The following is a 26,720-nucleotide window of genomic DNA, read 5'->3' on the forward strand; positions in this document are numbered from 1 at the left end:
ACCAGAGCGCTGCTTGCTGGCGACTGGTATTTAACCTTCGCTCTCTTCCCATCCCACCAATGAAATCACTGACGCTAAACGGCCATGTGTCCTCTTAACCAATCAGCGAATATCTATCATACGCACAGATAAGATTACATCAGAACTGCAATTCCATTGGTCTACGTTCTAACCGCTGTCAAATGACTAAGAAGGTGGGCGGGATTGTGTGTGTGCTAGGTTACGACAAGCCCCGCCCCTAGCGTTCTGTATACTCTGTACAGAGCCGTTGCAGACCTCAGCGCCCGGGACTCAGGTACGCTCCTCCGTTATATGCACGGATACGATGCTGGCTATGTGCGGTCAGGTATAGGGAAAGCAGAGGACGGTGCCGTGTGACGAGCATAGCAATAGAATGTGAAGCGTGACGATGGTGGCTAGTGCCTGGGATGACATTTGTGCATTGGGGGATTCGAACACCTGATTCACGGGGACAAAACCAGGTGGAATATTGGAGGAGGCAGACAATAACGCCCATGGAGTGCCACCGATGTGATGCATGGCAGTGTGCCATAATCCCCTTCCAAGGTGGAGCAACCATTGGCCCTGTTCACACACAGCAGACATCAGACAGTAGCTGTAATCGCCTATTTATAGCCCTGACAACTCTAGCACACTTCAGCACCAGTACTGTCACTAGAAATATGGCAGGTGTCTCTTGGAGATGAATGGAGCACAGACTCTTGACTGCCACTCCATTCATATGGGGAGACACAGGGCCCCCAGTGATCGGACCCCCACCGATCAGACTTCAATGGGCGCGTTCGATCCATAAAATAGACATAAGTAGTGCTTGTTTACTCCTAATTCCTAAACATGCCTCCTGGATTCAATAGATCCATGATCTGTCTGAGGAGGACACGTGTGGCTCACACACAGCAGATTTATTGCCGAAAATTTTGCAACTGAAAAATCCTTTCCATGTGAATGGGATTGTTTCTGTAGCATGTGCATGGTGCTTCCCAGATGCGTAAGGGGCTTTCTGGGGGTACAGTATTGATGGCCATCCTCGGGATAGGTCATCAGTATCCGATTGGTGGGGATCCCGCTCCTGGCACAGCCGCTGATCAGCTGTTTGAGCTGTGGTCTCCTCGCAGCTTACCAAGTACAATGCTGTACATTATATAGCGACTGTGCTTGGAATCAGAGCTCAGCCCCATTCACTTGATTGGGACTGGGCTGCACCTAGGCCATCTGAACGAACCGATGAACGTGACGTCACAGGCCCAGGAAGAGGCCGCAGCGCTCATGGAGCACAGAGGCCTCTTCAAACAGCTGATTGGTGGGGGTGCTGGGAGTCCGACCACCACCAATCAGATACTGATGATCTATGCTGAGGATAGAACATCAATATTGTGCTCCCGAATAACCCCTTTAAAGGGCTTGTCTGTGTTCAGAGCTGAACTCGGACATAACGCCTTCTTCACCCATTCAGCCCCTATAAGTGGAGCATTTCATGCCCCGATACTCCCCCTTGCCCTGCACTGTATAGCACAGGGCAAGAGCTTCTTCTTCAGATCCGGTGACGTACCATGCTTCTGATGGGCATCCTAGGCTGAGGTTTCCACCTAGCAGTGAGCCCGGTGATGTCACTGACCTGGGAACACTGCTAGGAGGAAGGCTTTGCCTAGCAGTTTGTCAGTTTAAATCCTTGCCCAGGGCTGTATATGAAGCAGCAATGTGACAACAGTTGAACTTTTCCATGAGCCGCCCTGGAATTCCTCCACTTGACTCCCAAGTAGCCAATGACAGTGCTTCTCAGTAGTCATGTGATCATGGCTTCAGCTTGCGGCCTGGTAAAGGACTAAAGGAAACTCTGGTAACCTAAGGCAGGAATTACCCACCCCTAATGCTGCATGCGGCTGAAACTCTGCCCACCTATAGCAGCGAATGGCCACACGATTTTGCTGGTAAAGCTCGCCTAAATCTTTCCAAAAGCTGAACTTTCAGGGGAAGATTTATCAAAACTGGTTCACCTTTCATTTTTCAGTGCTCTTATGGAAATTGTAAGGATTAATCTGATTGGTTGCTATGGACAACTAAGCCAATCTGGGAAAATCTGACCCTGGAGTCACATGAGGCAGTAATTGGATTGAACTCTCTTTTTTTTTCTTTTTATAAAACATCTTCTAAATAGTTAGAAGTACGTATATTTGACCATGGATCCATGTACTGAAATCTTGCACATTCATCATTTACCATATAGAGTACTAGAGTTATGTCCGTGATCATTCCCTTTATGCCATTGGTCATGGTAATCTGATGCTTTTAGGTGTGCCAAGAAACGAATGTTGCAACCAGTGGAAGGGGGGAGCTTCTTCAGTATTGGGGTCATTTATTAAACTGATGTAAAGCAGAACTGGCTTAGTTGCCCATAGCAACCAATCAGATTCCTTCTTTTACTGTTGACAGCTCCTTTGGAAAATGAAAGGAGGAATCGTATTGGTTGCTATGGGCAACTAAGCCAGTTCTAATTTATACCAGTTTGATAACCCCATATATTTTTAAAACGCTTCTGTCAGCATGTATGTTTTCATTTCTTAGGGCTGACATTGCTCTGTGAACTAGATAGAATGGTGGGAGAGTCCACGTGCCGTGGCCATGGAGCGTAGTTTCTCTGTCAGGCTCTTCGTAATTCAGTGCATTCTGGTTACCCCTGATTGATGCGTTAAGAGATTCTTTTGTGGGGATGCCTCTTTAAATCTTCTGCTCCATTAGAGCTTCTCCAGTCTCGGGCTGCGATGCTGTGGAAAGCACTCCTACAAGAACTGGCACTGGCAAGATCTGCAGATAGTCAGGAAGAACTGGATGGTTTCCCAGTCAAACAGAATGAACAGGCCTGTTGGCTTTGATAACACTGTATAGTAAATTAAAGGGGTTTTCTGACTTTTTTTTAACCCCCGCCGATCAGCTGTTTGAGGAAGCCACAGCGCTCACTTGCAACTTACCAAACACAGTGCCATACATTGGATAGCGGCTGTGCTTGGTATAAAGCTCAGTCCCATTCACTTGAATGTGACGTCACTGGGCTAGGCTAAGCTGCAAGAAGGTCGCAACGCTCCTATGAGCACCGGTGCCTTCTCAAACAGCAGATCGGCAGCAGTCCCAGGTGCTGGACCCCCACCGATCAGATACTACTGACCTATCCAGAGGATAGTTTATTACATTAGTTAAAAAAAAAACAACTGAAAACCCCTTTAACCTTGGGAAATAGCCAATTACCAGTGGAGCAGTGGTAAGAAATAGCAGCCTGATGAAGGTGGCGAGCCGCCACTGAAACGCATAGCCTTTTATTTATCGTGTTTTAGGTATGTTTTTAATAAATAATTTTATAGATAGAGCAGTGCGCTTTTGTTTCTTTTTCTGCTCCTTGTTGAGCGAACGTGGTCCTGGTAAGAAATAGTGGCACTACTGTATGTCCATCTTATCATCTTTCAGATTAGGTATAGAATTAGGACTCATGCACATGAACGTGTGATGCCCGCAAACAAAATGGGTCTGCAACCCAGAAGATTAGGAACAGATGGCCACAGAAGCACTACAGAGCGCTTCCATGGCATTTTGGTTCGTGCCTCCGCACTGCAAAAAAAATAATAACGTGAATGAGTCGCGCAGGCCACGCGAACAGTGCCCGTGCATTGGGGACTGTAATTTGCATGGCATGGGCTGCACACGTTCGTGTGCATGAGCCATTAATCTGTAGAATAGTTCAGTGAAGGGTGAGTCACCACATCGCATTTTATTTGCTCCAGAATTTCAGCTGCAGAATCCACAATGACATTCAACAGCAAAGTACCGTACGATGTTGTTGAATAAGGTTTGCATAATTTGGCATTTTGGAAGCAAATAAATAGTAATAAAAATATGGGTGCAAAGATGCCCCTAGTCTTAAAAACATAGAAAACACACAAAAAAATGCTACAAAGTAAGAATACTAATTTAGTATTAAAAGGGTTTTCCGATACTTTAATACTGATGACCTCTCCTCTGGATCGGTCATCAGTATCTGATCAGTGGGGGGTCCAACACCCAGGACCCCCGCCATTCAGCTCTTTGAGAAGGCACCTTCAAGCGTGGGAGTTCCGCATCCTTCTCTCAGCTTACCCAGCACAGTGCTGTACATTGTATAGCGGCTGTGCTTGGTATTGTAGTCCGCCCCATTTACTTCAGTCAGGCTGAGCTGCACCCAGGCAATGTGACCAATGAACATGACGTGATCTAAGAAAAACTGGAGTAGGCCGCGGGGTTACTGAGAGCGCCGCTGCCTTTTTAAACAGCTGATCAGCAGGTGATCCGGGTGTGGGACCCCAACTGGATAGGTCATCAGTATTAAAGTCTCAGAAAACCCCTTTAATACTTTAAATGTATCAGTTAACAAAGTGCAAAGTGAATGAACAAAAAAAAAATCTAAATCAAATCCCTATTTGGGATGACCACCTTTTAACGGCATCCATATTTCCCCTCACCCATGACAGCACCCATCCAGGACAGGAAACCTGAGGATATAAAAAGTTCACACCCCCACCACACCTCAGTTCAGGTTATCTAGAGCAGTGTTTCCCAACCAGTGTGCCTCCAGCTGTTACAAAACTACAACTCCCAGCATGCCTGCACAGCCAAATGCTGTCCGGGCATGCTGGGAGTTGTAGTTTTGCAACAGCTGGAGGCACACAGGTTGGGAAACACTGATCTAGAGATCCTGGGGAACCTACCTCTGAAGAAGTTCACACCAAGATGGCTGTGGAGGGTCCAGGTTTTTAGTCCGTGGGTGACCTTTCCTATAGCGGTGTAAGACTCTTTCGGGAGACACTCGTCGAGCCTGCTGTCCCTCCACCTCTCCTCCCAGTTTCCCCATGTTTGGAGCCACTGTGGCCGTGCCGGGCAGCTCCAGTTTGATCACAGTGTGGAGGACTTTCAAAGAGGGCTGCGGCATCTATGTGCTGGGCGTGGGCATGCGCAGTAGGAACGTCGGAGCGGTGTCATGACGGCTGCAGCACAGGCCCACGCCGGATCAAACTGGGGACACGTGGCTGGAGCCTGCATTAGCAGGGGAGAGTGCCTGGCGCACAGTATATAAATGGGCAGTGGGGGACAGCAGCCATCCAACCACATTGCACACAGTGCTGTGCAGGATTCCTCCTTCTGAGAATGTCTGAAACAGGAGATACGGTCCGCGCCGACCCTACTCAGGGCTCCAGATGGCGACCGAAATGGTCGTCAATGCGACTTAGAATTGCAAAATGGCGACAAGACTCCGCTGCTCTGCCTCTTTAAACAGGGGACCTCGCAGCATGGAACCCTGAAACATGACAACCACTGCGGGGGAGAAACCGGGCCGAGACCGGCCGCAGCCTCCCCACAACCGGACTATTCACTTCGGACTGAAATTCTTCCTGTGCCGCCTGGAATCGCTGGTACTCCCGGCATCACAGCGCCAGCGGCGGGAAATACTGAGGGATATCTGTAAGCGCCTGCCTGCAGGGGACGCTGTGGTCAGGGTGGTTATGCTGCCTTGGGAGTAAGGTGAATGGCCAGGAGGTGATAACGAAGGATGGCCCAGTGTGTGCCGGACCTGCGGTGTCTACTTTCCTCTCCCTCCTCCGCAGCGCTCAAGTCCGGGCTTCCGCGCTCACACCGGGACACGAGGAGAGCCAGCGACAGCTCCAGATGGCGGCGTGTGAGGCGCTTACTGCAGCAGGTAGAAGAGGACGGTTAGCAGTTGCCCTTGGCAACCAATCGGACCCGTTCATGTTCTTGAGCTGCAGGCTGACTGGTTCCTATGGGAAACTGCCGCACAGAGGATATGACTCCCCAAAATGTTCTTGTCTGGTGGAATAATTGGGGCGTACAAGTGTGAGAGCCCTTAGCTGCTAGTGCTTGCCTTGCCTCAGCTCTGATTGGTTGGTGGGCGGGGAGGGGAGGGGTTGGCAGAAGCAGCTTCCACTCTAGGATCAGATTACACTCCTCCCGAGTCCCTCCCCTCCCTGCTGCCAGCGGCTCTGCTATTGTGTGCTGTGACGGAGCTGTTTCAAACGGTGCTGCCTCCGGACAGAACGGCGCTCCTCACCCATCGCCCGGGCACCTTTGAAAACGGGCTGACAAATACCCAAGCGCCAGGACTAAATGGGATTTGTCGAGCCCTGTTATATATATATTTCCCTGGTTCTTTTCTGGCCCTTTGTTTACATGCAATAAAAACTATCTCTGCCCCTCCCCCTGCTCTGCTAAGGAAGTGGCTACAAGAGCTGCCTTGAGTGACATGTCTGCCTTCTGGGAGAATCAGCAGCATGTTGTAAGTGTAGAACTACAAGTCCCAGCTGTATAATGAAACTGCTAAGGGAGTGGATACAAGAGCTGCCCTGAGTGATATGTCTGCCTGCTGAGAGAATCAGCATCAACTTGTAAGTGTAGAACTAGAAGTCCCAGCTGTATAATGACACTGCTAATACACACAGGATCTTTCCCCTACCTTCTTGTGCAATGCTCTCTGTAGTTTGTTAGCTCCTGTGCCCAGAATTGTCTCCTCACTGTCTGCTGCAGCTAGCCAGTCTTTGCAGCTGAAGGGGTTAAGAATCCTAGGATAGAGCAGACAGCCAGCAGTGAAGGGGGCGTGGCCAGCACAGTGATGTCTCGTTTACAGGCTTGCAAACGAACATTATCAGAGCAGGGAGAGAAGCTGATATCACAGGTCATGTGACCCTCAGTGAAATCTGAGAAACCAGCCACTGGAGATAAAGTGGGTTAATTGGAAAGCTGTTACATTTGCCTAGTTAGGAACATAGAACAAAAAAAATAACTCTGACAAACCCTTTAAGATTTGGTCCCCCATGGGATTTTTATGTAGTATTAACTGCCTTGACTCATTCCCCATTTGAACCTATTAAGGAGATACCAATCAAGATGCTCACTTTACAAATGACTTTTTTTGTTAGCTATTACATCTGCTAGGCGAGTTTCTGAGATCCAGGCTCTTTCAGCCTTCCCTCCGTATACAAATATATTGGAAGATAAAGTCATTTTAAGGTCTTTACCTTTTTTCTTGCCTAAGGTAGTTTCTGACTTCCATAGAAACCAGGACATAATTCTACCTTCTTTTTGTGTTAATCCCAATAATTCTAGAGAACAAAATTTTCATTGTCTAGACCAGGGATGCTCAACCTGCGGCCCTCCAGCTGTTGTAAAACTACACCTCCCACCATGTAGGCTGATAGCTGTAGGCTGTGTGGGAATGATGGGAGTTGTAGTTTTGCAACAGCTGGAGAGCCGCAGGTTGAACATGCCAGGTCTAGACGTTAGAAGATGTTTAATCGCTTACCTGGAATCCACTAAGGATTGGAGAATAAATTAAAATCCCCTGATCCAGCTTCAGGGATCTGGTAAGGGAAAGAAAGCTTCCATAGCCTCGATTGCAAGATGTAACCCATCTTGCAATCGAGGCTATGGAAGTGTGCCATATCTTGTACCTATTCGGCGAGAGGTCTACCCATTCCGGAGGGGTTTGGGGCCCACTCAACTAGGGCAGTAGCTACTACTTGGGCAGAGAGGGCGGAGGCTTCCTTATTTCAGATTTGCAGAGCGGCCACATGGTCTTCGCCCTATACTTCCTTAAAACACTACAGGTTGCATCTGGACTCTGATGCTGCCTTTGAGAGGAAGGTACTGTAAGTTTTTGTCCCAGTTACACCAGTTTGATAAATCTCCCCCACAGTTTTTGAAAGAATTAGGAGAGTGTTCCAAACATCTTGGAGAACAAACTACAGACCTTCTGTGCATGTAGGCTTTCTCAAATCCTTCTGTCTCTTCATGTAATCCCAGACACACTCATGTGATGTTGAGATCAGGGCTGTCTGTGGGGGCCATATCATTACGACTGGTTCTTATTTAGGTGGAAGATACAGAAAATGGCAGGAGATGCTTGGAACTAGTGATGAGCGGAGTATTAAAAAATTTGATTTGGCTGCTTCACCAAATTTTACAAAAAAAATCTGCTTCCAGACAAATTACATAAAGGGGGTTGTCTCTCTTCAGTAAGTGCCATTTATCAGAGAAAGTTAATACAAGGCACTTACTAATATGTGATTATCCATATTGCTTCCTTTACTGTCTGGATTCATTTTTCCATCACATTACACCCTGCTCGTTTCCATGGTTACAGACCACCCTGCAATCTTCATCAGTGGTGGTCGTGCTTGCACAATATAGGAAAAAGCACTAGCCTATGTGCGCTCCCATGGTCCCAGCCACCATGAATCCAGCCAGCAAAGGAATCAATATGGATAATAACAGGGGTTCCATTCCGCATCTCCGTTTTTGCGGACCCATTGAAGTGAGTAGGTCCTCATCTGTGATGCGGAATGCCCACGGAACGGCACCCGTGTATTGCGGATCCGCAAATGCGGTCCACAATACGACAACGGGGCGCACACGCACGTGGGAAAGAGGCCTTTCTCTGTTATTTTGTCCTATTTGTTTGCTTCACAATAAAAAACAAAATAAAAAAATACATCTTCAAAGTTGTGGGCATGTTCTGTAAATTAAATAATGCAAATGGTCAAACAATCCATGTTAATTCCAGCTTGTGAGGCACCAAAACACGAAAAAAGTCAAGGGGGGGTGAAAACTGTTTCGAGGCACTGTAAATAAGAGAGTGTAAATGTATTTTATTTTTTTAAATAATACTTTATTTAATTAAACTGAAATGGTGTAAAAAAGAATTTATAATAAAATACTATTTACCTGAACTATTTGATCGCTGCCACTGCGGACCGCGGCCACTGCCATCTTGCTTGAAGGTCTGGCACGAAATCTTGCACAGCCGGAGATGACATCATCACGTCAGGCGGCATGGTGATGTCACACGTCACAGCGCACAGGATTTTGGTTGAGATCCTCAAGCAAGATGGTGGCAGCCGGCCCGTTGTGAGCAAATAGTTCAGGTAAATAGTATTATTTTTTAGTTTTTTACACTATTTCAGTTTAAATCGATTCGTTACCGCGAAGCACAAGGAAATTTGGCTTCATGGCAAATCGAATTTATCCTGAGATTCAGATCGAAGCCCCAATCCGCTCATCACGGGTCAAAAGAAGACCTGTGGTTAGTTCTCTAAAATGTTTGAAATAACCTCCCTGCCACATTTCTTCAAAAACTGTGTGCAAGTGTACCTAGAAGAAAAGTACCTTTGAAGGTGAAGGGTGGTCACACCCAATATTGATTTGATTTATCTTAATCTTTTCTTCATTTACTTTGCATTTTGTTAAATGATAAAATACACTAATAACACTTCTATTTCTGAAAGAATTCTTACTATATAAATATCTACACTTTATTGACCAAAAAATGACACACCCAAGTAGAAATGTTGGATTGCTGCAAAACTGACATGTTTCTGACAGATGTGTGGACTGATTAGACATTGGGTCTTGCCACAAGACTCTCATAGGCTACTTTTGGGTAGTTCACCTCTTGATAACAGAACTTTGACAGCTAGATATGACTGTGTGATGCACTTAAAGCCAGTTTGCCCAGTTAACTTTGAGAGGGCGAACATCTTTGGACTGAAAGACACAGGATGGTCGTTTTGACCTAGCTTTTAGTAGGTGTTACATGAGGGCACGCATGCACAGCAAACAGGCTTTGGAGAGCCCAGGCAGACCACCGGCATAGAGGATTGTTTGATCCGGCCAACAAACACGAGCAGTTCCCACAGTTTCGTTGTACACCATCCAGACACAAGTGACAACTTCATTACACGAAGGCGGCCCAACGAGGTAGCAGGGGGTCAGCAACCTTCAGCACTCCAACTACTGTGAAGCTGCAACTCCCATAGAAGTTAAATGAGAATTCTGGGAGTTGCAATGCCTGTACAGCTGGAGTGTCGGACGTTGATGATCCCTGTACTAGAGCCTCCTTTCAATTGTATAATTTTCCCAAATATAGTTATCCTTTCCAATGTGTGTGTGTATATGTGATATATATGTGTATAAATATATACACCTTTACCTCTCTGCTGCTTGGACATTTTTCACATTTTTGACAAACACAAAACCTGAATCATAGAATAAAATTATGTGTTATCTCACAATACCATATATTTTCTGGAAATACACACCTGGCACATTGTGGAAATGCCCCCTGTAGTTTACAGTAATGAACATAAAAGTATTTTAGCATAAAAATGTAACGCTCTGTGCACCACCCGTACTATGCCCACACGTATGTGGCACCTGTGCATGATCTACAGCACACAGCAGTAGCCCCATGCTCCTCTATAGGTGCCCTATTATTGTTCCATACCAAACAAACCCATAATATGGTCGTGTGCATGGGGAATAAAAGAAATATGGAGTCACAAGAAGAGTAGCTTACTTTATGTCCTGGCATCAGCTATTCTGATGTACGGCTATTTATAGAGTCCCTTTTTCCTAAGGTCTGAGTCTACAAAAGGGAGTTCTTTTTATTAATACTGAGAAATGTGCTTATTCACTTTCACATGGGCAACATATGACGTAACCTTGTTTTGAAGGATATCCTTGTGCCATCTGTCGTAGGCTAGTTTTAATTACTGCCTGTGTTCTGTGGCAGAATATGCTAATTTCGGCAAGCTTTAGATCATTTAAACAGATGGCATGGCTGTTGAATTTCATGATAAAGGCGAACTAAAATACTGCAAAAAAAATATATATATCTGAAACCTTTTAAAAATAGAATCAATGACACAATTTAAAATTGTTCCTTTCTCCTGGAAATGTGAAGTCACCCTTCCTTAAGTGATGAAGTGAGATTCAAATGAGTCATAGCACGAGGAATGGAAACAGGGAGCAGATATGTTCTTCTTATATTTTCACTCTTGGGTTCATGGATTTGTTGATATATCATTTAAATGGGTTTTTCAGGAGCATGCTATTAATTACCTATTGAATCCCCGCCACCCTCTGCCAATCTGCGTCTTCCTTAGGCCTCATGCACACGATCGTATGTATTCTGCGGTCTGCAAAATTTTGTTGTGGACCCATTGAAATGAATGGTTCAGTATACGGAATGGACACGGAAAAAAATACGTTTGTGTGCATGAGGCCTTAGCCAGTGTCATCATATTCCTTAGCTTCACATGACCTATGTGCAGAGTTCCATTCAAGTGAATGGGCCTAGGCTGCAATACCAAGCACAGCCACTACGCAGTGATTGGCACTGTGCAATCTTCTGCGAGGAGGCCTCAGTGCTGGTTTGAAACAGCTGATTGGGGGGTCCCAAAGTCCTGAGGATAGGTCATCAGTATTGTACCCGTGGGAGACACGTTATTCTAACTCCAGATCAGTATTACAAAATGTGAACTGGGGATTAATGCTTTGGGCGTTTTTATACGAAATATCTTAACAGTGCAGTTTGTTTCAGAGTTTTATTCCAAACCTTTTCCACTGAGATCTTCAGCTTTTTTTTATTGTAGCAGTGTTAAGATGGCCATACACATTATAATGTTAATTAATGTGTGAAGTTTGAGTATGTATGTGTCAACTCTCCTTCGACATTAGATGTCGGGAGAAAGAAGGATCAGGCAGATGGATTTCAACATGCCTGATCTTTTTATTCGAACAAGCCTTCAGTCAATAGCTATCTGATATCTATGGCCATAGATATCAGATAACAAGCCTTAGCTTTGGCAACATCTTTATATAGTTTAAAGTGGTGTCTACTTCAGTGTCGCTCCAAAAACCTTAGTGACAAATTGCAGTTTGGGACAGTATTTGGCATCAATAAAAAGCCACAGAATGGTGCAAAATATTGAAACCTTCACCATGATCCCCTGCTGCCGCCGTTCCGATGCTTCTCCAGATCCCGCTGGTCTATGCTTCCTGGTCCCTTGCAACGCGCAGAAAATGCCCATTGGCATGAACGACTGACTGGCTGAGCATGCATTTCCTTCATGTGAAGAGACCAGAGAGGCATCAAAAGCAGCAGGGGTGGGAGACTGGTAAGGTGTGCATGATTTTTAAATGAATAAAAACTCCATGAATTAGTGGCTTTTTGAAAATAATTTGTGCCACCCAGGCAACACCCTTGTATTGAGCCCTTCTCCTGCAGCAAGGAGAGAGACAGAGCGCGCCATGTGCATGCTTCTCTCCCCTTGTACTGGGCATCGGAGGGGGGCTCAGTACTTAGACCCCCACCAATTTAAACTTTTGCTGTCTCTATGAGATATCAAAGGTTTTTTGAAATGTAAGTGACTCTTCATGGTTAAATAGGTTAGGCAGCTAATAGGTTTTAGAGGTCTAGCGCTTGGTACATTAGTGTCAGTGAATACAACTGACTATAGGACTTTAGGCAAACGGTAGGATTGGGTGGGTTTGTGCACACCATAGTCCAGTAGCCAGACACAAACATTATTATTTTGCACTAGTGCTTAGGTTGCTCACAGTGCTCCATGTTTTTTTAGACAGTTCATTTAACGTAAATTTTTAGGCTTTATACATTTAATTTAGATATCTGGGGCAAGTTTGGTAATCTGCCGAGGGTGGCGATTTTGAATATTTACATTATCGTATACCTATCCCCAGATAGGGTCACTCTTTTCAATGTGTATCTTCAAGGATCCAGTCACCGTTTTGGCTTGCAAATAAAGATGCTAAATACAGACCATATCTGCAGTGTGTGAATAGTTGCCATTTAAAGGGGTTGTCCCACACTGACATGCTTTTTAAATAACCCCACCCGCCGGGCCTGTCATAGTTAGCATACTTCCAGCACCTGCTCCCTGCTTCTTGTTTCCGGCTCCCTGGGTGTCCTGACCGCTTCGGTCCCTGCATGTATACTTCCAGCATGGAGAGGTCATGTGCCCCCCTGCAGCCAATGACAGGGGAGCTGGGACCAAGCAACAAGGAGCAGATAAGTATGGGGGGAGCCATTTAAAAATAAGGCATTCCTGGAATACCCCTTTAATGTTTATATGTATGTTCTAATATTTCTTGTAGCCCAACATGGACTCTGTGATGAAGGATAGTTACCTGGCCAGCTTTTGCTACCCTCCTGAGTCTATTCCCATTGCAGACCTACTTGAGTCCAAGTCTTCATCTTCAAGAAAGCTACTATCGTCTGCTTTGAAGCACCACAGTCCTCATTCATATGATATTCTAGAAGCTCCAAATAGCACAGGTAAAATAAGAATTCACAGCCATAATTCTTATACATTGATAACGTGCAAGATTAAAAAAAAAAAAAGCAGTTTATCTTTAGTCCTTCAACTTGTTGTTTTTCATGGGTTCTACTTTTTATGATGAGACATTTTAACACACAGCTCTTGTGTCTGCACTGAAGACTCTTCAAGAGAAGATTTCACGGCTAGAACTAGAGAAATCTAAAGCTCAGAACCACTTCACAAGCTTACCCTTGGAGACAGCAGAATATAAGAAGGTTTGGTTCAGCAGTGAGAAGACTGACTCTGCTCAGCATGAAACCGTTAGGCCAAAAAATGGTAAGCTTTGCATTTAGTAATTGAGATGTTTCGTGAGAATAAAATGTATTCGTTTTTATTCCACAGTTAGTCTGAGTGGCTTTTAATAAAAGAGTGCAAGAAGGTCAACAAGGCTGGCGTGCTATCTCAGGCTTCTCATGAATGACTGTACTCAGGACAGCCACCTTGAAAATAATAGGACATTCTTATCTAATGATTGATGGATCCTGAGGACACACCATCAATATTAGAAACCTGGATAAACTTTTTAATGCCCCTACACAGTAATAGTGCCTCCACAAAGTAATGGTGTCCATTTAGTGCCCTTCAAACAATAATTGTGCCCCCTTACTGCCTTTACGCAGCAATAAATGAATAGTCATCTTACCCCGTAGCTCGGGCAACAGGCCTCTTGTGTCAGCAGCACAGGCAGGTGCAATGACATTACGGCACCAGCGCCAGCTTGCATCAAGTTTCTGATGCCTCGTAGGCCGCAGACCTGAAGTGACCTGCACCCTACAAGAGGTTCCAAGCAGGGAGCATTGGCTTTGGACATGGATAAAGTTAAGACGGGTGCAAAGGGGTGGTTTGAAGCATATAATCAGCTCCTTGTGTATGCCCCTGGGCACATGATGGGTGTGGGGGTTCTGTTGCAGGTTTAGCATTGGGGCCTAGAAGCTTTAATTTACGATTGGAGCACGTAGGTAAAATATTCAGTAGAATGTAGCTAGATAGCATGCATTTGCACTTCTTGTGCATTTTATTATCTCATGACACATTGAAAATGTTCCAAATTGGCATATAATCGAAGTATACATTTACATTATGAGGTAGGGATATTGCAATAGCTGTAAGGGTGCAGAGGTTGCATTTGAGGGTTGGGGGGGGGGGCACCTTCCACATTTGAGGACTCCTGGTAAGAGACTGTTGGGGGTTGTTTGTACAGATTGCACACTAGGACCTGGCCGCTTGTAAAGAATACATTCAGTCATGAAATGTGCTGTGTGCTCTATACATGGAGTCTTCCTAAATATTTGCTAATGTTTCTCCCCACAATATTAGATGTAATTACCCAGCTAAATGCGGCTGAGGAACGTTGCTTACTTCTCGAGAAGCAGCTATGCTACATGAGGAAAATGGTTCTGCATGCAGAAGTGGATAAGAACACCATTTTGGATCAACAGGTACTTTGGCATGTTCCATCAGTTATAGATCATACATCTATTTATTGAGAAAATAGGTCAGTACAGAGAGAATGGAGGGGTTAATGTAAGAAACGTGTGTCCTACGTGGCTCCCAGGATGTCTCCTGTGCTGAGACTAACTTCTTATTCATGCACTGTAATTATAATCAACAGTAATCAAGTAAATTAGACCTGTTCTGTGCAGGTACTTTTACTACCTTAGACATATTTGCTCTGCAGAGATGACAACAATTACATTGAAATGGTCTTCCTCAATATTTCCATAGGCATTTCTAAAACAAGATAATATACAGGACAAGTTGGAAAAGCTTGAGTTATTAGAGAGAGAATGTCTCCGACTCACGGCCACTCAGCATCTTGCAGAGGTAAGACATCATCGGGAAATATCTTACTGTTTTATGTTACCTTATTTGTGAACGAGGGATGGACATCAGAATGTGGCTTAGATACCCCATTAAGTAAGTTAATGGTTAGCAGTGTACATTTAGAGGGGCTCCATACTTTATCCAAACAACTGAGTTTCACTACTGATGAATATAGTAACATATATGATGTAATAGTGACGCTGTCCTCAAGCAAATATCTAGGCGCCCACTGTAGTATGAGCAGAATGGCTCTGCCCAGTAAAAACATCCTATTGACTTATAAAAGTGGTCCATCAGCTTTCATCTAGGTGTCCGTCGTTTGGACAGGAAAAAAATAGCGCTACATACAGCACTATTTTCCCATCAAAAGCAGCAGAATTTGCAATGGAGGCTTCTAATGGAGCCTGAGATGCAGGTGTGAACAGAGCTGGACATACAGCTTTTTTTTCTTTGGTTTAATTTTGTCTCCTAGCACAATTAAAACTTAGAAATAAATAAAGACATCTTCTCTATGGGGGGAATTTATTATAAGGGGATATTTGAAGTCAGTTTTGCTTTAGTCTGCGTTACTGGCATACTTTATACCACTTTTATCAAATGTCACATGTTTGGTAAATTTGTCTTATGCTTAAAGGGGTATTACAGTTATAAATTATACCCAATCCACAGGATAGGGGATAACTATCAGATCGATTGGGGTCCTACCACTGGGAACCCCACTGATCACAAGAACGGGTGCCCCGTACCCTGTGGAGCCACCCTGAATGGACAGAGCAGCTGGTCAGAAAAGTGATTTTCCAACCAGCCGCTCCATCCATTTCAAGGGAGCTCTACAGAGTATGGAGCAACCATTCTTGTGATCGACAGAGGTCCCAGAATTAGGACCCGCACCGATCTGATTGTTATCCCCTATCCTGTGTATAGGGCATAGCTTGTTATAACCGGAATACTCCTTTAAATCTAACACTTTTGTGTAAAAAAAATAAATGAAAAGTGCTCCAGTTTTCCTACTTCACCCTCCTATTGGAAAGAGATTGCGACTTTTTTAGCAACTTTTTAAAGTCTCAGTGATAAATCTGGAATGAAGCTCATGAACGTAGCTATCCACACCCACTTCCCCCACCCATATTTCAAAACTGGGAGGCCCCATTTTGTAACTGTTTGAGTGTCCTACTTACTGTGTCTGATTGTGAGACAACTGGCTGTAGTAGAAGCCTCCCTGCTACGCCATATCTACAGTAGCAAAAACACTTTTTTTAAGCCCTGTCACCTTGGCTAAGTACCACCCTCCGACAGCCACTAGCTAAAAGAGAAGTGATCAACAGGAGATTAATCTCTGTGTTCTCTGCAAAATATCGCTTTTATTTGGCACCTCAGCAAAATAAACACCTGCCCGGCTGGGCTCTAACTAAACAAGGTATCTTCCTACCTTACTCAAAGCACCGTTCGTACACGGTAACTACAAGCAGCTTTCCCAGCCCAGTGTCTCAGTCGCCTGGCTGTACAGAGCCCTGTTCACACACTGTCTCACAAATCCAGTACCTTTATGGGAGAGTGTGGCCCAGTAGTCCCTCCGACTCCGGCCTCGTGGACCTGGCGTCACGGCATCCCCCAATGCGCCGGCTAGCACCTAGCCCTGTGGTCTCTCAGCCAGCCCGGCTGAGACGACTAATGCAGAGCCTCCAGCAGGACCCTGTTGCACAATGAATCTCCTTCCACTAGACTGACACCCTGGGAGGTGCTTTATGCCAGCCCGAGCACCTCCAGCTGGTTTCACCTGTGGTGGAATAGGGGTGTGGACTGCACTATCCACCCCTTCTTGCCTCTGTCACCATCTCACATATATATATATATATATATATATATAGATATATATATATATATATATATATATATATATATAATAAATATTTCAGACCTCAGATAACTCGCCTCTCCTGTTTCGGACGCCTCCTGAGATCCAAGCGCTCGGTTTTAATAAGTGGAAATTGAGATGGCTTTGTATATTGATTAAATAGAATTTTTCCCCTTGAAGGATATACCGTTTGGCTTTAGGATTATTTAAAAAAAAAAGTTTTATTCTTTCCCTCTCTCTAAAGGCTGGAATGGGTTTGTGGGTTTTGGAGGGGTAAATATGATTGTATTTGTATACTGATTATTTATTCTGTGTTATTGTGATATTATGAAATAAAGAAATACATTTAAAAAAAGGACCAAAATATTAAAGTGCTAGCTGTTAGTATATGTAGCCTTAGATACTAGTAGCTAATATAGGAATGTACTGTCAGGGTAATTGCACACGTTCAGGATTTATGTGCTGACAATCAGCACTGAAGTTCGCAGGTGTTCGCAGGAAATCCATGCATCAATTGGTGCGGATTTTACTCTTCCCATTGACGAGAATGGAGAAAATCCGGTCAGGAAAAACAAAATTGACATGCTGCGGATTTTTAAATCCACGTGGAAAAAAATCTGCATCCTGTGCATGAGAATTTCAAATTCTCATAGAATACAATGTACATGATCTACGGTGCGGATTTTCCGTGTGGAAAATCCGCACGCAATCCTGATCGTGTGCATTTACCCTAAAATTGGTGTGGCGCTTCACGCACATCAGCAGGATTGGTGAACTTTGATCTTATATGTATGCCCAGTAAGAACCTAATATGCTAGGTATAGAAGACTTGTCCTCCACCAAATGCCGAGTTTTCAGTTATGCATGTAGTTACTCTGTCTTTTTTCCTCTCACTAGCGGAAATAACATTTTAGAACTTTAAAAGATTAAATGTTGCTTTATGTAGAGTTTGATGCATGAAACTACCTGTATTTTATCCCATCAGGGCAAAATTCATGAGCTAGAGGAGAAATTGTATACCGAGGAACAGCATCGAAAACTGATGCAGGACAAAGTATTCCAGGTTAGTTTCCAGTGTCGGACACCAAGAATAGTGTCTATCCATGCCAACCGTGAAGAGAAAAACATCAAACGGTTTTGTCAGTGTCGGTAGTTCCATATTAAACTCTCAGTACTCTGCAAAAGTGCACTGGAGAATCTACTAAGGCAGCACGAGTGATTCTGATGCAGAGCCTAAGGCCACTTTCATACAGCTGATGCACGTGGACGTTTTGGTATCCACTTGGTCACCTGGGCCCCCCACAGTGCAGCTAACCTCCCCTCTCTGTGAAACCGCTTGAATGCCATGGCTGTTATTGCATTTAAAGGGGTTTTCTGGGAGTTGGTTATTGATGACCTATCCTCAGGTTAGGTTATCAATATCATATCAGTGGGGGTCCGACTCCTGGTTCCCCCAGCAATCAGCTGTTTTGAAGAGGCCGCGGCACTCAACAACCCTCCTCCTAGGCCTGTGACGTTGCGTTCATTGATCACATCACCTAGGAGGCGCTTCTCAGTCCTATTCAAGTAAAATGGGCTGATCTGCAATACCAAGCACAGCCGCTGTCCGTTGTAAGCTCACGAGAGTGCCGCAACCTCATCAAACGGCTGATTGGCAGGGTGCCAGAGTCAGACCCCTGCCGATCTGATATTGGCGATCTATCCTGAGGATAGGTCAAAAATATCCAACTCCTGGAAAAACCCTTTACGGGGGTTCATCAGCAGGGATGGGAGTCAACAGCTCCTGATGCTCTAGCCACCTCCACAATGAAATAGTTGATTTGGACCTTGATGACCACATCAGAATTTTGCTTTAAGGAATACTTATTTAAGGTAATTTGTTCCCTAAATAATCAAATTCTTCTATGTACGGCATAGCTAATTATGCATCTCTAAAGTTTGAATGCTTATAGCACTGGAAACGTAGACCCGTTTTTTGTTGTTGCAGCCACCCCTAGAAAGGAATTGTCTTGGCATAGTTACGGTCATTAACCGCTTTAGGTGTGATGCAGACAACAGTGTTAGGCTCCATTCACTCGTCCGTATAATGGGTCCGCATCCGTTCTGCAAATTTCGGAATGGGTGCGGACCCATTCATTCTCTATGGGGACGGAATGGATGCGGAATGCACACTATGTGCTCTCCACATTTCCGGAGCGCGCCCCCGATCTTTCGGTCCGCGGCTCCGGAACAAAATAGAACATGTCCTATTCTTGTCTGCAATTGCGGACAAGAATAGGCAGTTCTATGGGGCTGCCGGCCAGGTGGATTGCGGATATGCAAATGCTCTACGGACGTCTAAATGTACCCTTATCCGTCCGTGTGTTATCCGGACTGCACCTGCATAGCACATGGAACTATTAAAGAAAATGGTGCATTTCCCACACGTTTTTGCGCACAGACCAACGGATACTCACACCATCCACCATTCTGGTCTGTTTTCTGTCCGAGACATCCAAATGTTTTGCAGATGGAAATTGGACTAGCCTTCTTAATTCAGTCTTAGATGCAGCATCTATGCATGAGTGATAATCATCCAGGTCTAGAAACTTAGGGCCAGGGTGAAAATTTCCCTGGATAATTATTGTGTGTTTGTGTTCGTCCATGTTCTATTGATATAAAGTAACAGGAAAGGATTAGCATTTATGACCAGGAACCTTCAAAATAGCAGAGACACCATGCTGTTCTCTCTAGTGAATATTTGTCTGCTTCCATGAAAATAAAATGGTATCATCCAGAATGTTTCTAGGACTGATGTGATAAAGAATCTTTGCCTGGTGGAACAGTCAAGTCTATGAGAACAGATAAAATGGTATAATTTCTGTAAAAATGCAGTGTTCAGGTGATGCTGTAGCAAGGAATTGCAAGCTATGGGCAAGACAAACAAACTGAATGTCCAGTATGAATCGTGGGAATTGTATTATTTTTTTTGAATGATTGATTTTTTCTTTTCATGGTATAACAAGAATTTCCTATTTTATAGCTGGAGACTGGCTCTGAAGTAAGCACACTACCTCTATCAGCATCTGCTGAAAATACTGCCCAAAGGAATGTTAAAAAAAAGAAACCATTGCAGGTAAGTACGTTTTCAGCATGCCTTATATTAGGAAGCGCTGCCAGAGGTGTCTTTACATCAGTTATGCACAACCTTTTCTGGTCCCAGGGCTGCATTGTCCAACTCGATCAAATCCCAAGGGCAGCAATAAAATTTTAAACGGTATTACCATATAAGATATCTATGGTGTATCAAAAGTATATGCCTTAAGTGAAAGGTGCTGATCAGCCTCCAGAACTCCCATCTGTTGGGTCCCCTTGTCCGCTTTTCACACTACATAATTCCCATGAAACAGTATCTTCCATCAGGCCATAATCCTAATGACTTGGCCTCATGAGACACTGGTTGAGTGCTGAAACACATAGTACTAATAAAGCTTCCAATCTGGGTGAACTTCATTTGAGGACCTCTCAGTACCAGTGGCGTGGTCCCCACTTACCTCATCTTGTTCATGTAAATCTTTATCCAGGGGGTTACACAGCAGCTGGGATTCTGATTGTTAGCACAACCATGGAAGGTGAGCATCTAGTCGCTTGCATTTTGCGCCATCCCACACCCTATTCAGATGATATGCCCAAGGTGTTTAATTGTCTTTTGCACACTCCAGAATGGAGTAGGCCACGCATACATATGGCTTTGTTCATTGTGGTTTACTGAAACATAAACTACAATGAAGATAGGCACATTCATGATCACCTCATGTCCTTTTTTTTGGAGTGACACACAGGAGTAAGTAGACCCCTACTCTTCCAATTTATGGGGTTCCCAGAGATGGCCACCCAGCACATAAGTAAATATCTGTCCCTCATGATGGGGGGGAAGCATGTGAGCAGTCTGTTACCAGGTAATTGGGGCTCAACTAAATGGTATTGCTGATAGTTTCATTGCATGTGGCCCCTGGGACGTAGGCTGTGCACTCCTGCTTATATGGTTCCTGTGGAATTCATTTTGTACTGTGTATTACTTAGTTTTTCGTGAAGCATTGTCCTAGGATACCTCCTGGGCTGCCTCCCCAAGGTGTGCATCCTGTATATTAAATGTTCACCCTTCTTATCGGATTTCCTGTGGCATCCTGCGTACTAAGATCACATATATCATGTGATCTTAGGTCTTCCTTTGAACACCATTTGACAGTTTTCACCTAAAATTACTTTGAATTAAAAAAGGACCATCATCCCTGGCATGGTTGCTTTAGTAAATAGTTGCATTCCACACGTGCAGCATCCTTCCTTAGAGTTCTCCGTGGTGCCGTTCTTTTGTTATTACTCCTGGATTATTACTAGTACTGTAAATTGACAGATTAGAAAGGGACGTGTCCTTACACATTCTGACGCTGTCAGCGCTGATTGGTCGATCTCCGAATGTGTAGGGACACACTGGCAACTAGAAATGCATTATCAATTTATTTGTTAATTTCTATGAGGAAAAACAGAAGAACAGCACAACAGTGAGTTGTAAGAAAAATTGTGGGTGTTGCAGACATGCCAGAACTGCCAGAACTCACTGAATGAATCCACTGTTACATATGAAATTCTTATTTTGTGTTGAAGAAACCTGCTGCAAGGCAAAATGGTACTTCTGAACCGAAGATTTCTGTGAAGGCAGGAGCCTTACCATTTGTAGCTGGAAAAGTGAGTGTATGAACTGGTGTTTTTTGGTTTAACCAAGTAGATTTTTTGCTTTCTGTTTATAACATATAACTCGTTCTCTTTTAAAGTCTACCAGTACAAGCCATTCTCTCAGTGCAAATGTTCAGAGTGTTCTTCACATGATGAAGCATCGAAGTGAGAGCCCAGCAGTTGCCCATCAACGCTCAAGGTCTGTAGGACGGAAGCCATGTTCTAGAAGTCTAGGAGCCACCAGAACTTCAATAAATTATGCTCTACACTCTACTGGAGACAGTCTGACTGATTTACTGCTGGATCTTCAAGGAGAGCTAGAACAAATGAGTTTGTGAGTACCCACCGGACTGTTAAAAGGGTTCTCCATAGAATAGGTCATCAATATCAGATCATCAGGAGTCTTGACACCCTGCAGTCCCCTGATCAGCTGTTCGGGATTAGCTTGTGCACCAGAACTACACTGCTAAGTCCATGGTGTAGTAGACAGAGCTCACTGAAATGACTAGGAGCAGCGATGTAGTAACCAGGTCCGTCCATTACACAGTGCACAGAGCTAGTTCTGGCACCTGTTTCTAGCACCAGAGCTTCTCCCAAACAGCTGATCAGCAGCATATCCGACCCCTGCCAATCTGATATTGTGGACTTATCTAAGGATGGTCATCACTTATTAAATCCCTGAGAACCCCTTTATTTGAAAGGAATTTATGGGAAAAGGCTATTGACACCTCTTGGGAACTTTTTTCCCACCTAATGTATGTATTTGTAGCTAAAAATCATTTTTGGAATTTTCGTACAAATGTTTCCATATTGGGGTTCTTTTGGTCATCAAACACAACGAATGGTCACGTGACACAACGGGAGCATGTCACCGCTGCAGCCTGTGACTGGCTGCAGCAGTCACGTGTCGGTCGATGGATGGTGATTTCAGCCCGGCAGTGAGAGAAAGAGCTGGCCCAGGAGCGCCAGACACTGTACCTGGCGGAGGGGGACAGGTAAGTGTGTGATCTCCACTGCTGGTTGGCCACTCTGGGAGGTCTGTCTTACTCTTGGATAACCCCTTTAAGTAAAAAAAAAATAATCTGCTCCCCCAGTGTCGCAATCGGGAAGGTCATATCTTCTTTGTACAGTAAAAGAGGAGAGATGACCATAGCAAGCCATTATCTTTCTTCTTTGTCACTTGCAGCTTCACCTCCCTTTGACACAAAGAGCTGGGAAGTAACATGTCTCATCCTGCTCCCCGACCTTAAACTAGTGCTGCGCCATCAAATGGTGCACCTAGAATACTAGCATCAGTTGAAAGCTATATTGGCTTTACAAAGCACTAGCCCTAATATTCTAGCTTCAGCAAGCATTTAAAGCCATGACGTATTACATAAGTCCTTGGTGACTAAAGGAGCAGAGTATTTCCTTAAAATAAATATATAAATTTTGTCCAAAATCTTGTAATGTTATATTCATCTATACAGAGAACAGATACTAAGAGTCAACCACTGATGGCAGCCATTACAGTGCTTGTTGTCACACAGCTTTCAACAGGTGACATCTGATTTTTCTCTTATTTTTCAGTGTTCCCTGTCTCCTATTATTTTGCCTGACTCAGTAGGTTTTATGAACTACAAAGCCCTGGGTAAATTGTGCTTAAGTGCTATCCTAAATAATACAGTGTTTGCAATTAATGATGGTAGAATAGTTAAAAGGGTTTTCCAATATTTTAATACTGAAGACCTAGCCTCAGGATAGGTCATCAGTATCTGATCGGGGAACAGGGGGGACCGACACCTGGGATCCCTGCCAATCAGCTGTTTGAGAAGGCACCAGTGCTCCATTGAGCGCCTCGGCCTTCTTTCTGCTTACCAAACGCAGCGCCGTACATTGTATAGGGCACTGGTGGCGAACCTATGGCACAGTGTGTCAGAGGCGGCACTCAGGGCCCTCTGTAGGCACCCGCACCCTAGAAAAAGTCTATGGTGTACCAATATACCTTAGACTTTTCCTATCATTCATCAGTGCAGGGAGCACTATGAACAGCACAGGCAGCACATTGAATGTAGGCAGGCTATTATAGCGAAATGATAAAGTACATGAAAGATATACTATATCGGACTGTAGTATTCGGGTTAAATTGCCGTGTTGGCACTTTGCGATAAATAAGTGGGTTTTGGGTTGCAGGTTGGGCACTTAGTCTGTAAAATGTTCGCCATTCGGTATTGGGGCTGTGCTGCGTCTGGCCATGTGACCGGTGAATGTATTGTCACTGCCCTAGGGAAAACTGAGAGAAGGCCGTTCCGCTCAAACATCTGATCATTGGGGGTCCAGCCACCACCTATCAGAGACTGATGACCTATCCCAAGGATAGGTCATCAGTATTAAAATCTCGGAAAACCCCTTTAATAAAATCTGAAATGTAATGTGTCACAGTGGGAAGATAAATTCTGTCTTTGTATGTTTTTCTTAAGGGACCATCAAGATCTGCTGAAACAGATAAATGACACGAAGGACAATGATTTACGTGAAGACTTAGAGCGTGAAATGGATTGCCTTGTCAAACAAATGGAAACTAAAAGTGACCAAATACTCAAGCTAAAAAGACATCAAGCAAATGTGAGCAATAAACTATATAGCGCCTGGGGGGCGTCTTAGCACTTAGCTGCCACGAAACCTATTGATTGTGGCATCTAAGGGGTTAACTCTGATCCAGCCATTTCCCATTATAGCCGTAGCAGCAGTGTGTCCTAAAGGGGATTTCCGATAGTTTTATTTTGATGACCTGTCCTCATCATAGGTCATTAGTATGTGGAAGTCTAACTCCCGGAAATCCTGCCATTCAACTGTTTGAAGAGGTTTCGGCACTCTGGTAAGGGCTGAGGCCTCTTCCTAGGCCAGTGACATCACATTGATTGGTCACATAGCCTACATGCAGCTCAGTCCCATTCAAGTGAAAGGGCCCAAGCCGCAGTACTAAGCACTGTGCTTAGTAAGCAGTGATGAGGCCGCAGTGCTCACCGAAGCACTGCGGCCTCATCAAACAGCTGATCGGCAAGGGTGCCAGGAGTCGGACCCATCACATACTGAGGATAGGTCATCAGTATAAAACACTCGGAAATCTTTAAGTAATATACAGCTGATACCCTCTGTGCGTGCTACGAGCTTGGCTCCTGAGCCTACACAGCTCCTAACATCTACAGCAGATTTTTCAAATCCCTTTTTGCCATGGAGTTCCTGTGAGCCGTCAAATCCTGGCTGCTATATGAAACATGCTGCTCTTGCATGGATATATGCTATTGTATACTCCACTGCCTTGATGCTGCTATGTGGTCTCTCCCACCAGGAGCAGTTATAGCCCACTTCTGTTTGTAGTCTTGAAGCAGAGCTGCCCGTAGGTACAAGCCTTATTGGAAATTCTTCCTTGATGGAAACTTATTGGAATCTCTTTTTATATAATTTAAAGGTACAGAAAGTCCCATCGTGAATATTAAATTTATTAATTTATAAAAGGGTTTTCTAGGTTTACAATATTGATGACCCCCTCCTTTGAATGGGCCAGCAATATTGGATCAGTAGAGGTCTGACTCCTTGCACCCCTGCCAGTCAGCTGTTTGAAAAGCCCTCCTGTATGTGTATACTGCATGCCATCTTCTTAAGAACTGGTGTACAACTTATAGCTGCTTGTCCCATTTATGTGGAACATCATTTATTGTGAACCCAGAAAAACCCTTTACATATTCATACTTACTTTTGTTACAAAGAGACACATGTCCTACGTGTTTAACTTTTCTCTGGTCTAGCTGTTGGACCTAGAGGAAGGCAAAACACAAATCCCTCATTGCAGTTGCACAGTTTTCCATCACTTATGTAGGAAACTACCATTGGTGTCATCACTATTGCTTTCTCTTTAATAAAAATCCCTTTGTTCTTTCAGGTTGTAAGACTTAAGAAAGCAGCTCGGTCAATGAAGAAACTCTCTTCTAACGCCAGACGAGCAGTTGCAGAAGAGGCTGGCAGAGCAGATATGCCAGCTACCCCCAGAAGAAAAGAAATTCCAGCCACTCCAAGGAAAAGGGAAGAAACTGTGTCAAACAGCGCTCCTAACAGCAAGGCTGCCCTCCAACTGTTGAAAAATGTGCAGAAGATTCAGATGACGCTAAAGAAAGATGACATCATGTGGGAGAAATGACTTCTTTACGTTTTCACGGCTTTCTGTGTGTGTTTATATAAGGTTTACATTCTTACGTATATTTATTCCAAGTGATTTTGGATGTCTATGTAATTTTAATATTTTAAATAAAGATTTGTAATTTTGTGTAAATCAGTCTCGCTGATAATTTCAAGCCCGCATGTTTTTTTTCTTCTTTTTTATAATGAGGTTTTTTTCTGGTTAAATTACTTAGTGGGGGTCATTTATTATGGGACTTGTGATCATTTTTATTGATGAAAATGGTTGCAAGTCCCATTTTTGACCAGCCGTGCCACTGGGAAACATTTACATCCTGACACAGGCCTAACAGGGGCTGGAGTCGTTTTTTAGGCTGGGTTCACACCTGAGCGTTTTACAGCGCGTTCCTACGCGCTGTAAAACGCTCAACAAGGAGAAACCAATGATTCCCTATGGGAATGGTTCACACTTGGGCGTTTTACAGCGCGTACGATCGCGCTGTAAAACGCCCGACGCTCCAAAAAGTACATGAGCGACTTTTGGGGCGTTTGTGGCCATAGGACACTGTAGTGAATCACACAAACGCGCGTCAAACGCGCGTTTACTATTACAAAAACGCGCATAAAAATGCGCGTCAAAAACGCGCGTAAAACGCGCGTTTGCGCAACGCTCAAGTGTGAACCCAGCCTTAGGCCAAGTGCACAGACTGCCGTAGATGTGCTTAATTTATGATGAGTCACAAACTCATTAGGCCAATGGTATGCTGACTGTCACTGATGAACCTTCAACTCGAGTGTGATAAGGTTCTCAATCCCACATTCTAAACCCAACATCATCCTGGAAAATACAAGAATGAGAGAGTGTGAAACTCATCTCCTTAGGTAACATTGACATACACTACCCATCTTATAAAACGCCTTCTCTTTCCTACATATTGCTCCCT

General features: G+C 44.3%; 1 protein-coding gene across 1 annotated transcript; it reads left to right on the plus strand.

Moving 5' to 3' along the window:
* The first annotated feature begins 219 nt into the window (after positions 1 to 219).
* CEP57L1 (centrosomal protein 57 like 1) lies at positions 220 to 25,918 on the plus strand. The gene is made up of 11 exons (XM_044290736.1): positions 220 to 295; positions 13,006 to 13,186; positions 13,329 to 13,505; positions 14,547 to 14,668; positions 14,955 to 15,053; positions 17,894 to 17,971; positions 19,931 to 20,023; positions 21,553 to 21,633; positions 21,720 to 21,955; positions 24,081 to 24,225; positions 25,544 to 25,918. The coding sequence occupies exons 2-11, from the start codon at positions 13,012 to 13,014 to the stop codon at positions 25,796 to 25,798; spliced, it is 1,461 nt and encodes a 486-aa protein (XP_044146671.1). The 5' UTR covers positions 220 to 295; positions 13,006 to 13,011; the 3' UTR covers positions 25,799 to 25,918.
* Positions 25,919 to 26,720: the final 802 nt, after the last annotated feature.

The sequence above is a fragment of the Bufo gargarizans genome, chromosome 4 (assembly GCF_014858855.1).
Source record: "Bufo gargarizans isolate SCDJY-AF-19 chromosome 4, ASM1485885v1, whole genome shotgun sequence".
Classification (NCBI taxonomy): domain Eukaryota; kingdom Metazoa; phylum Chordata; class Amphibia; order Anura; family Bufonidae; genus Bufo; species Bufo gargarizans.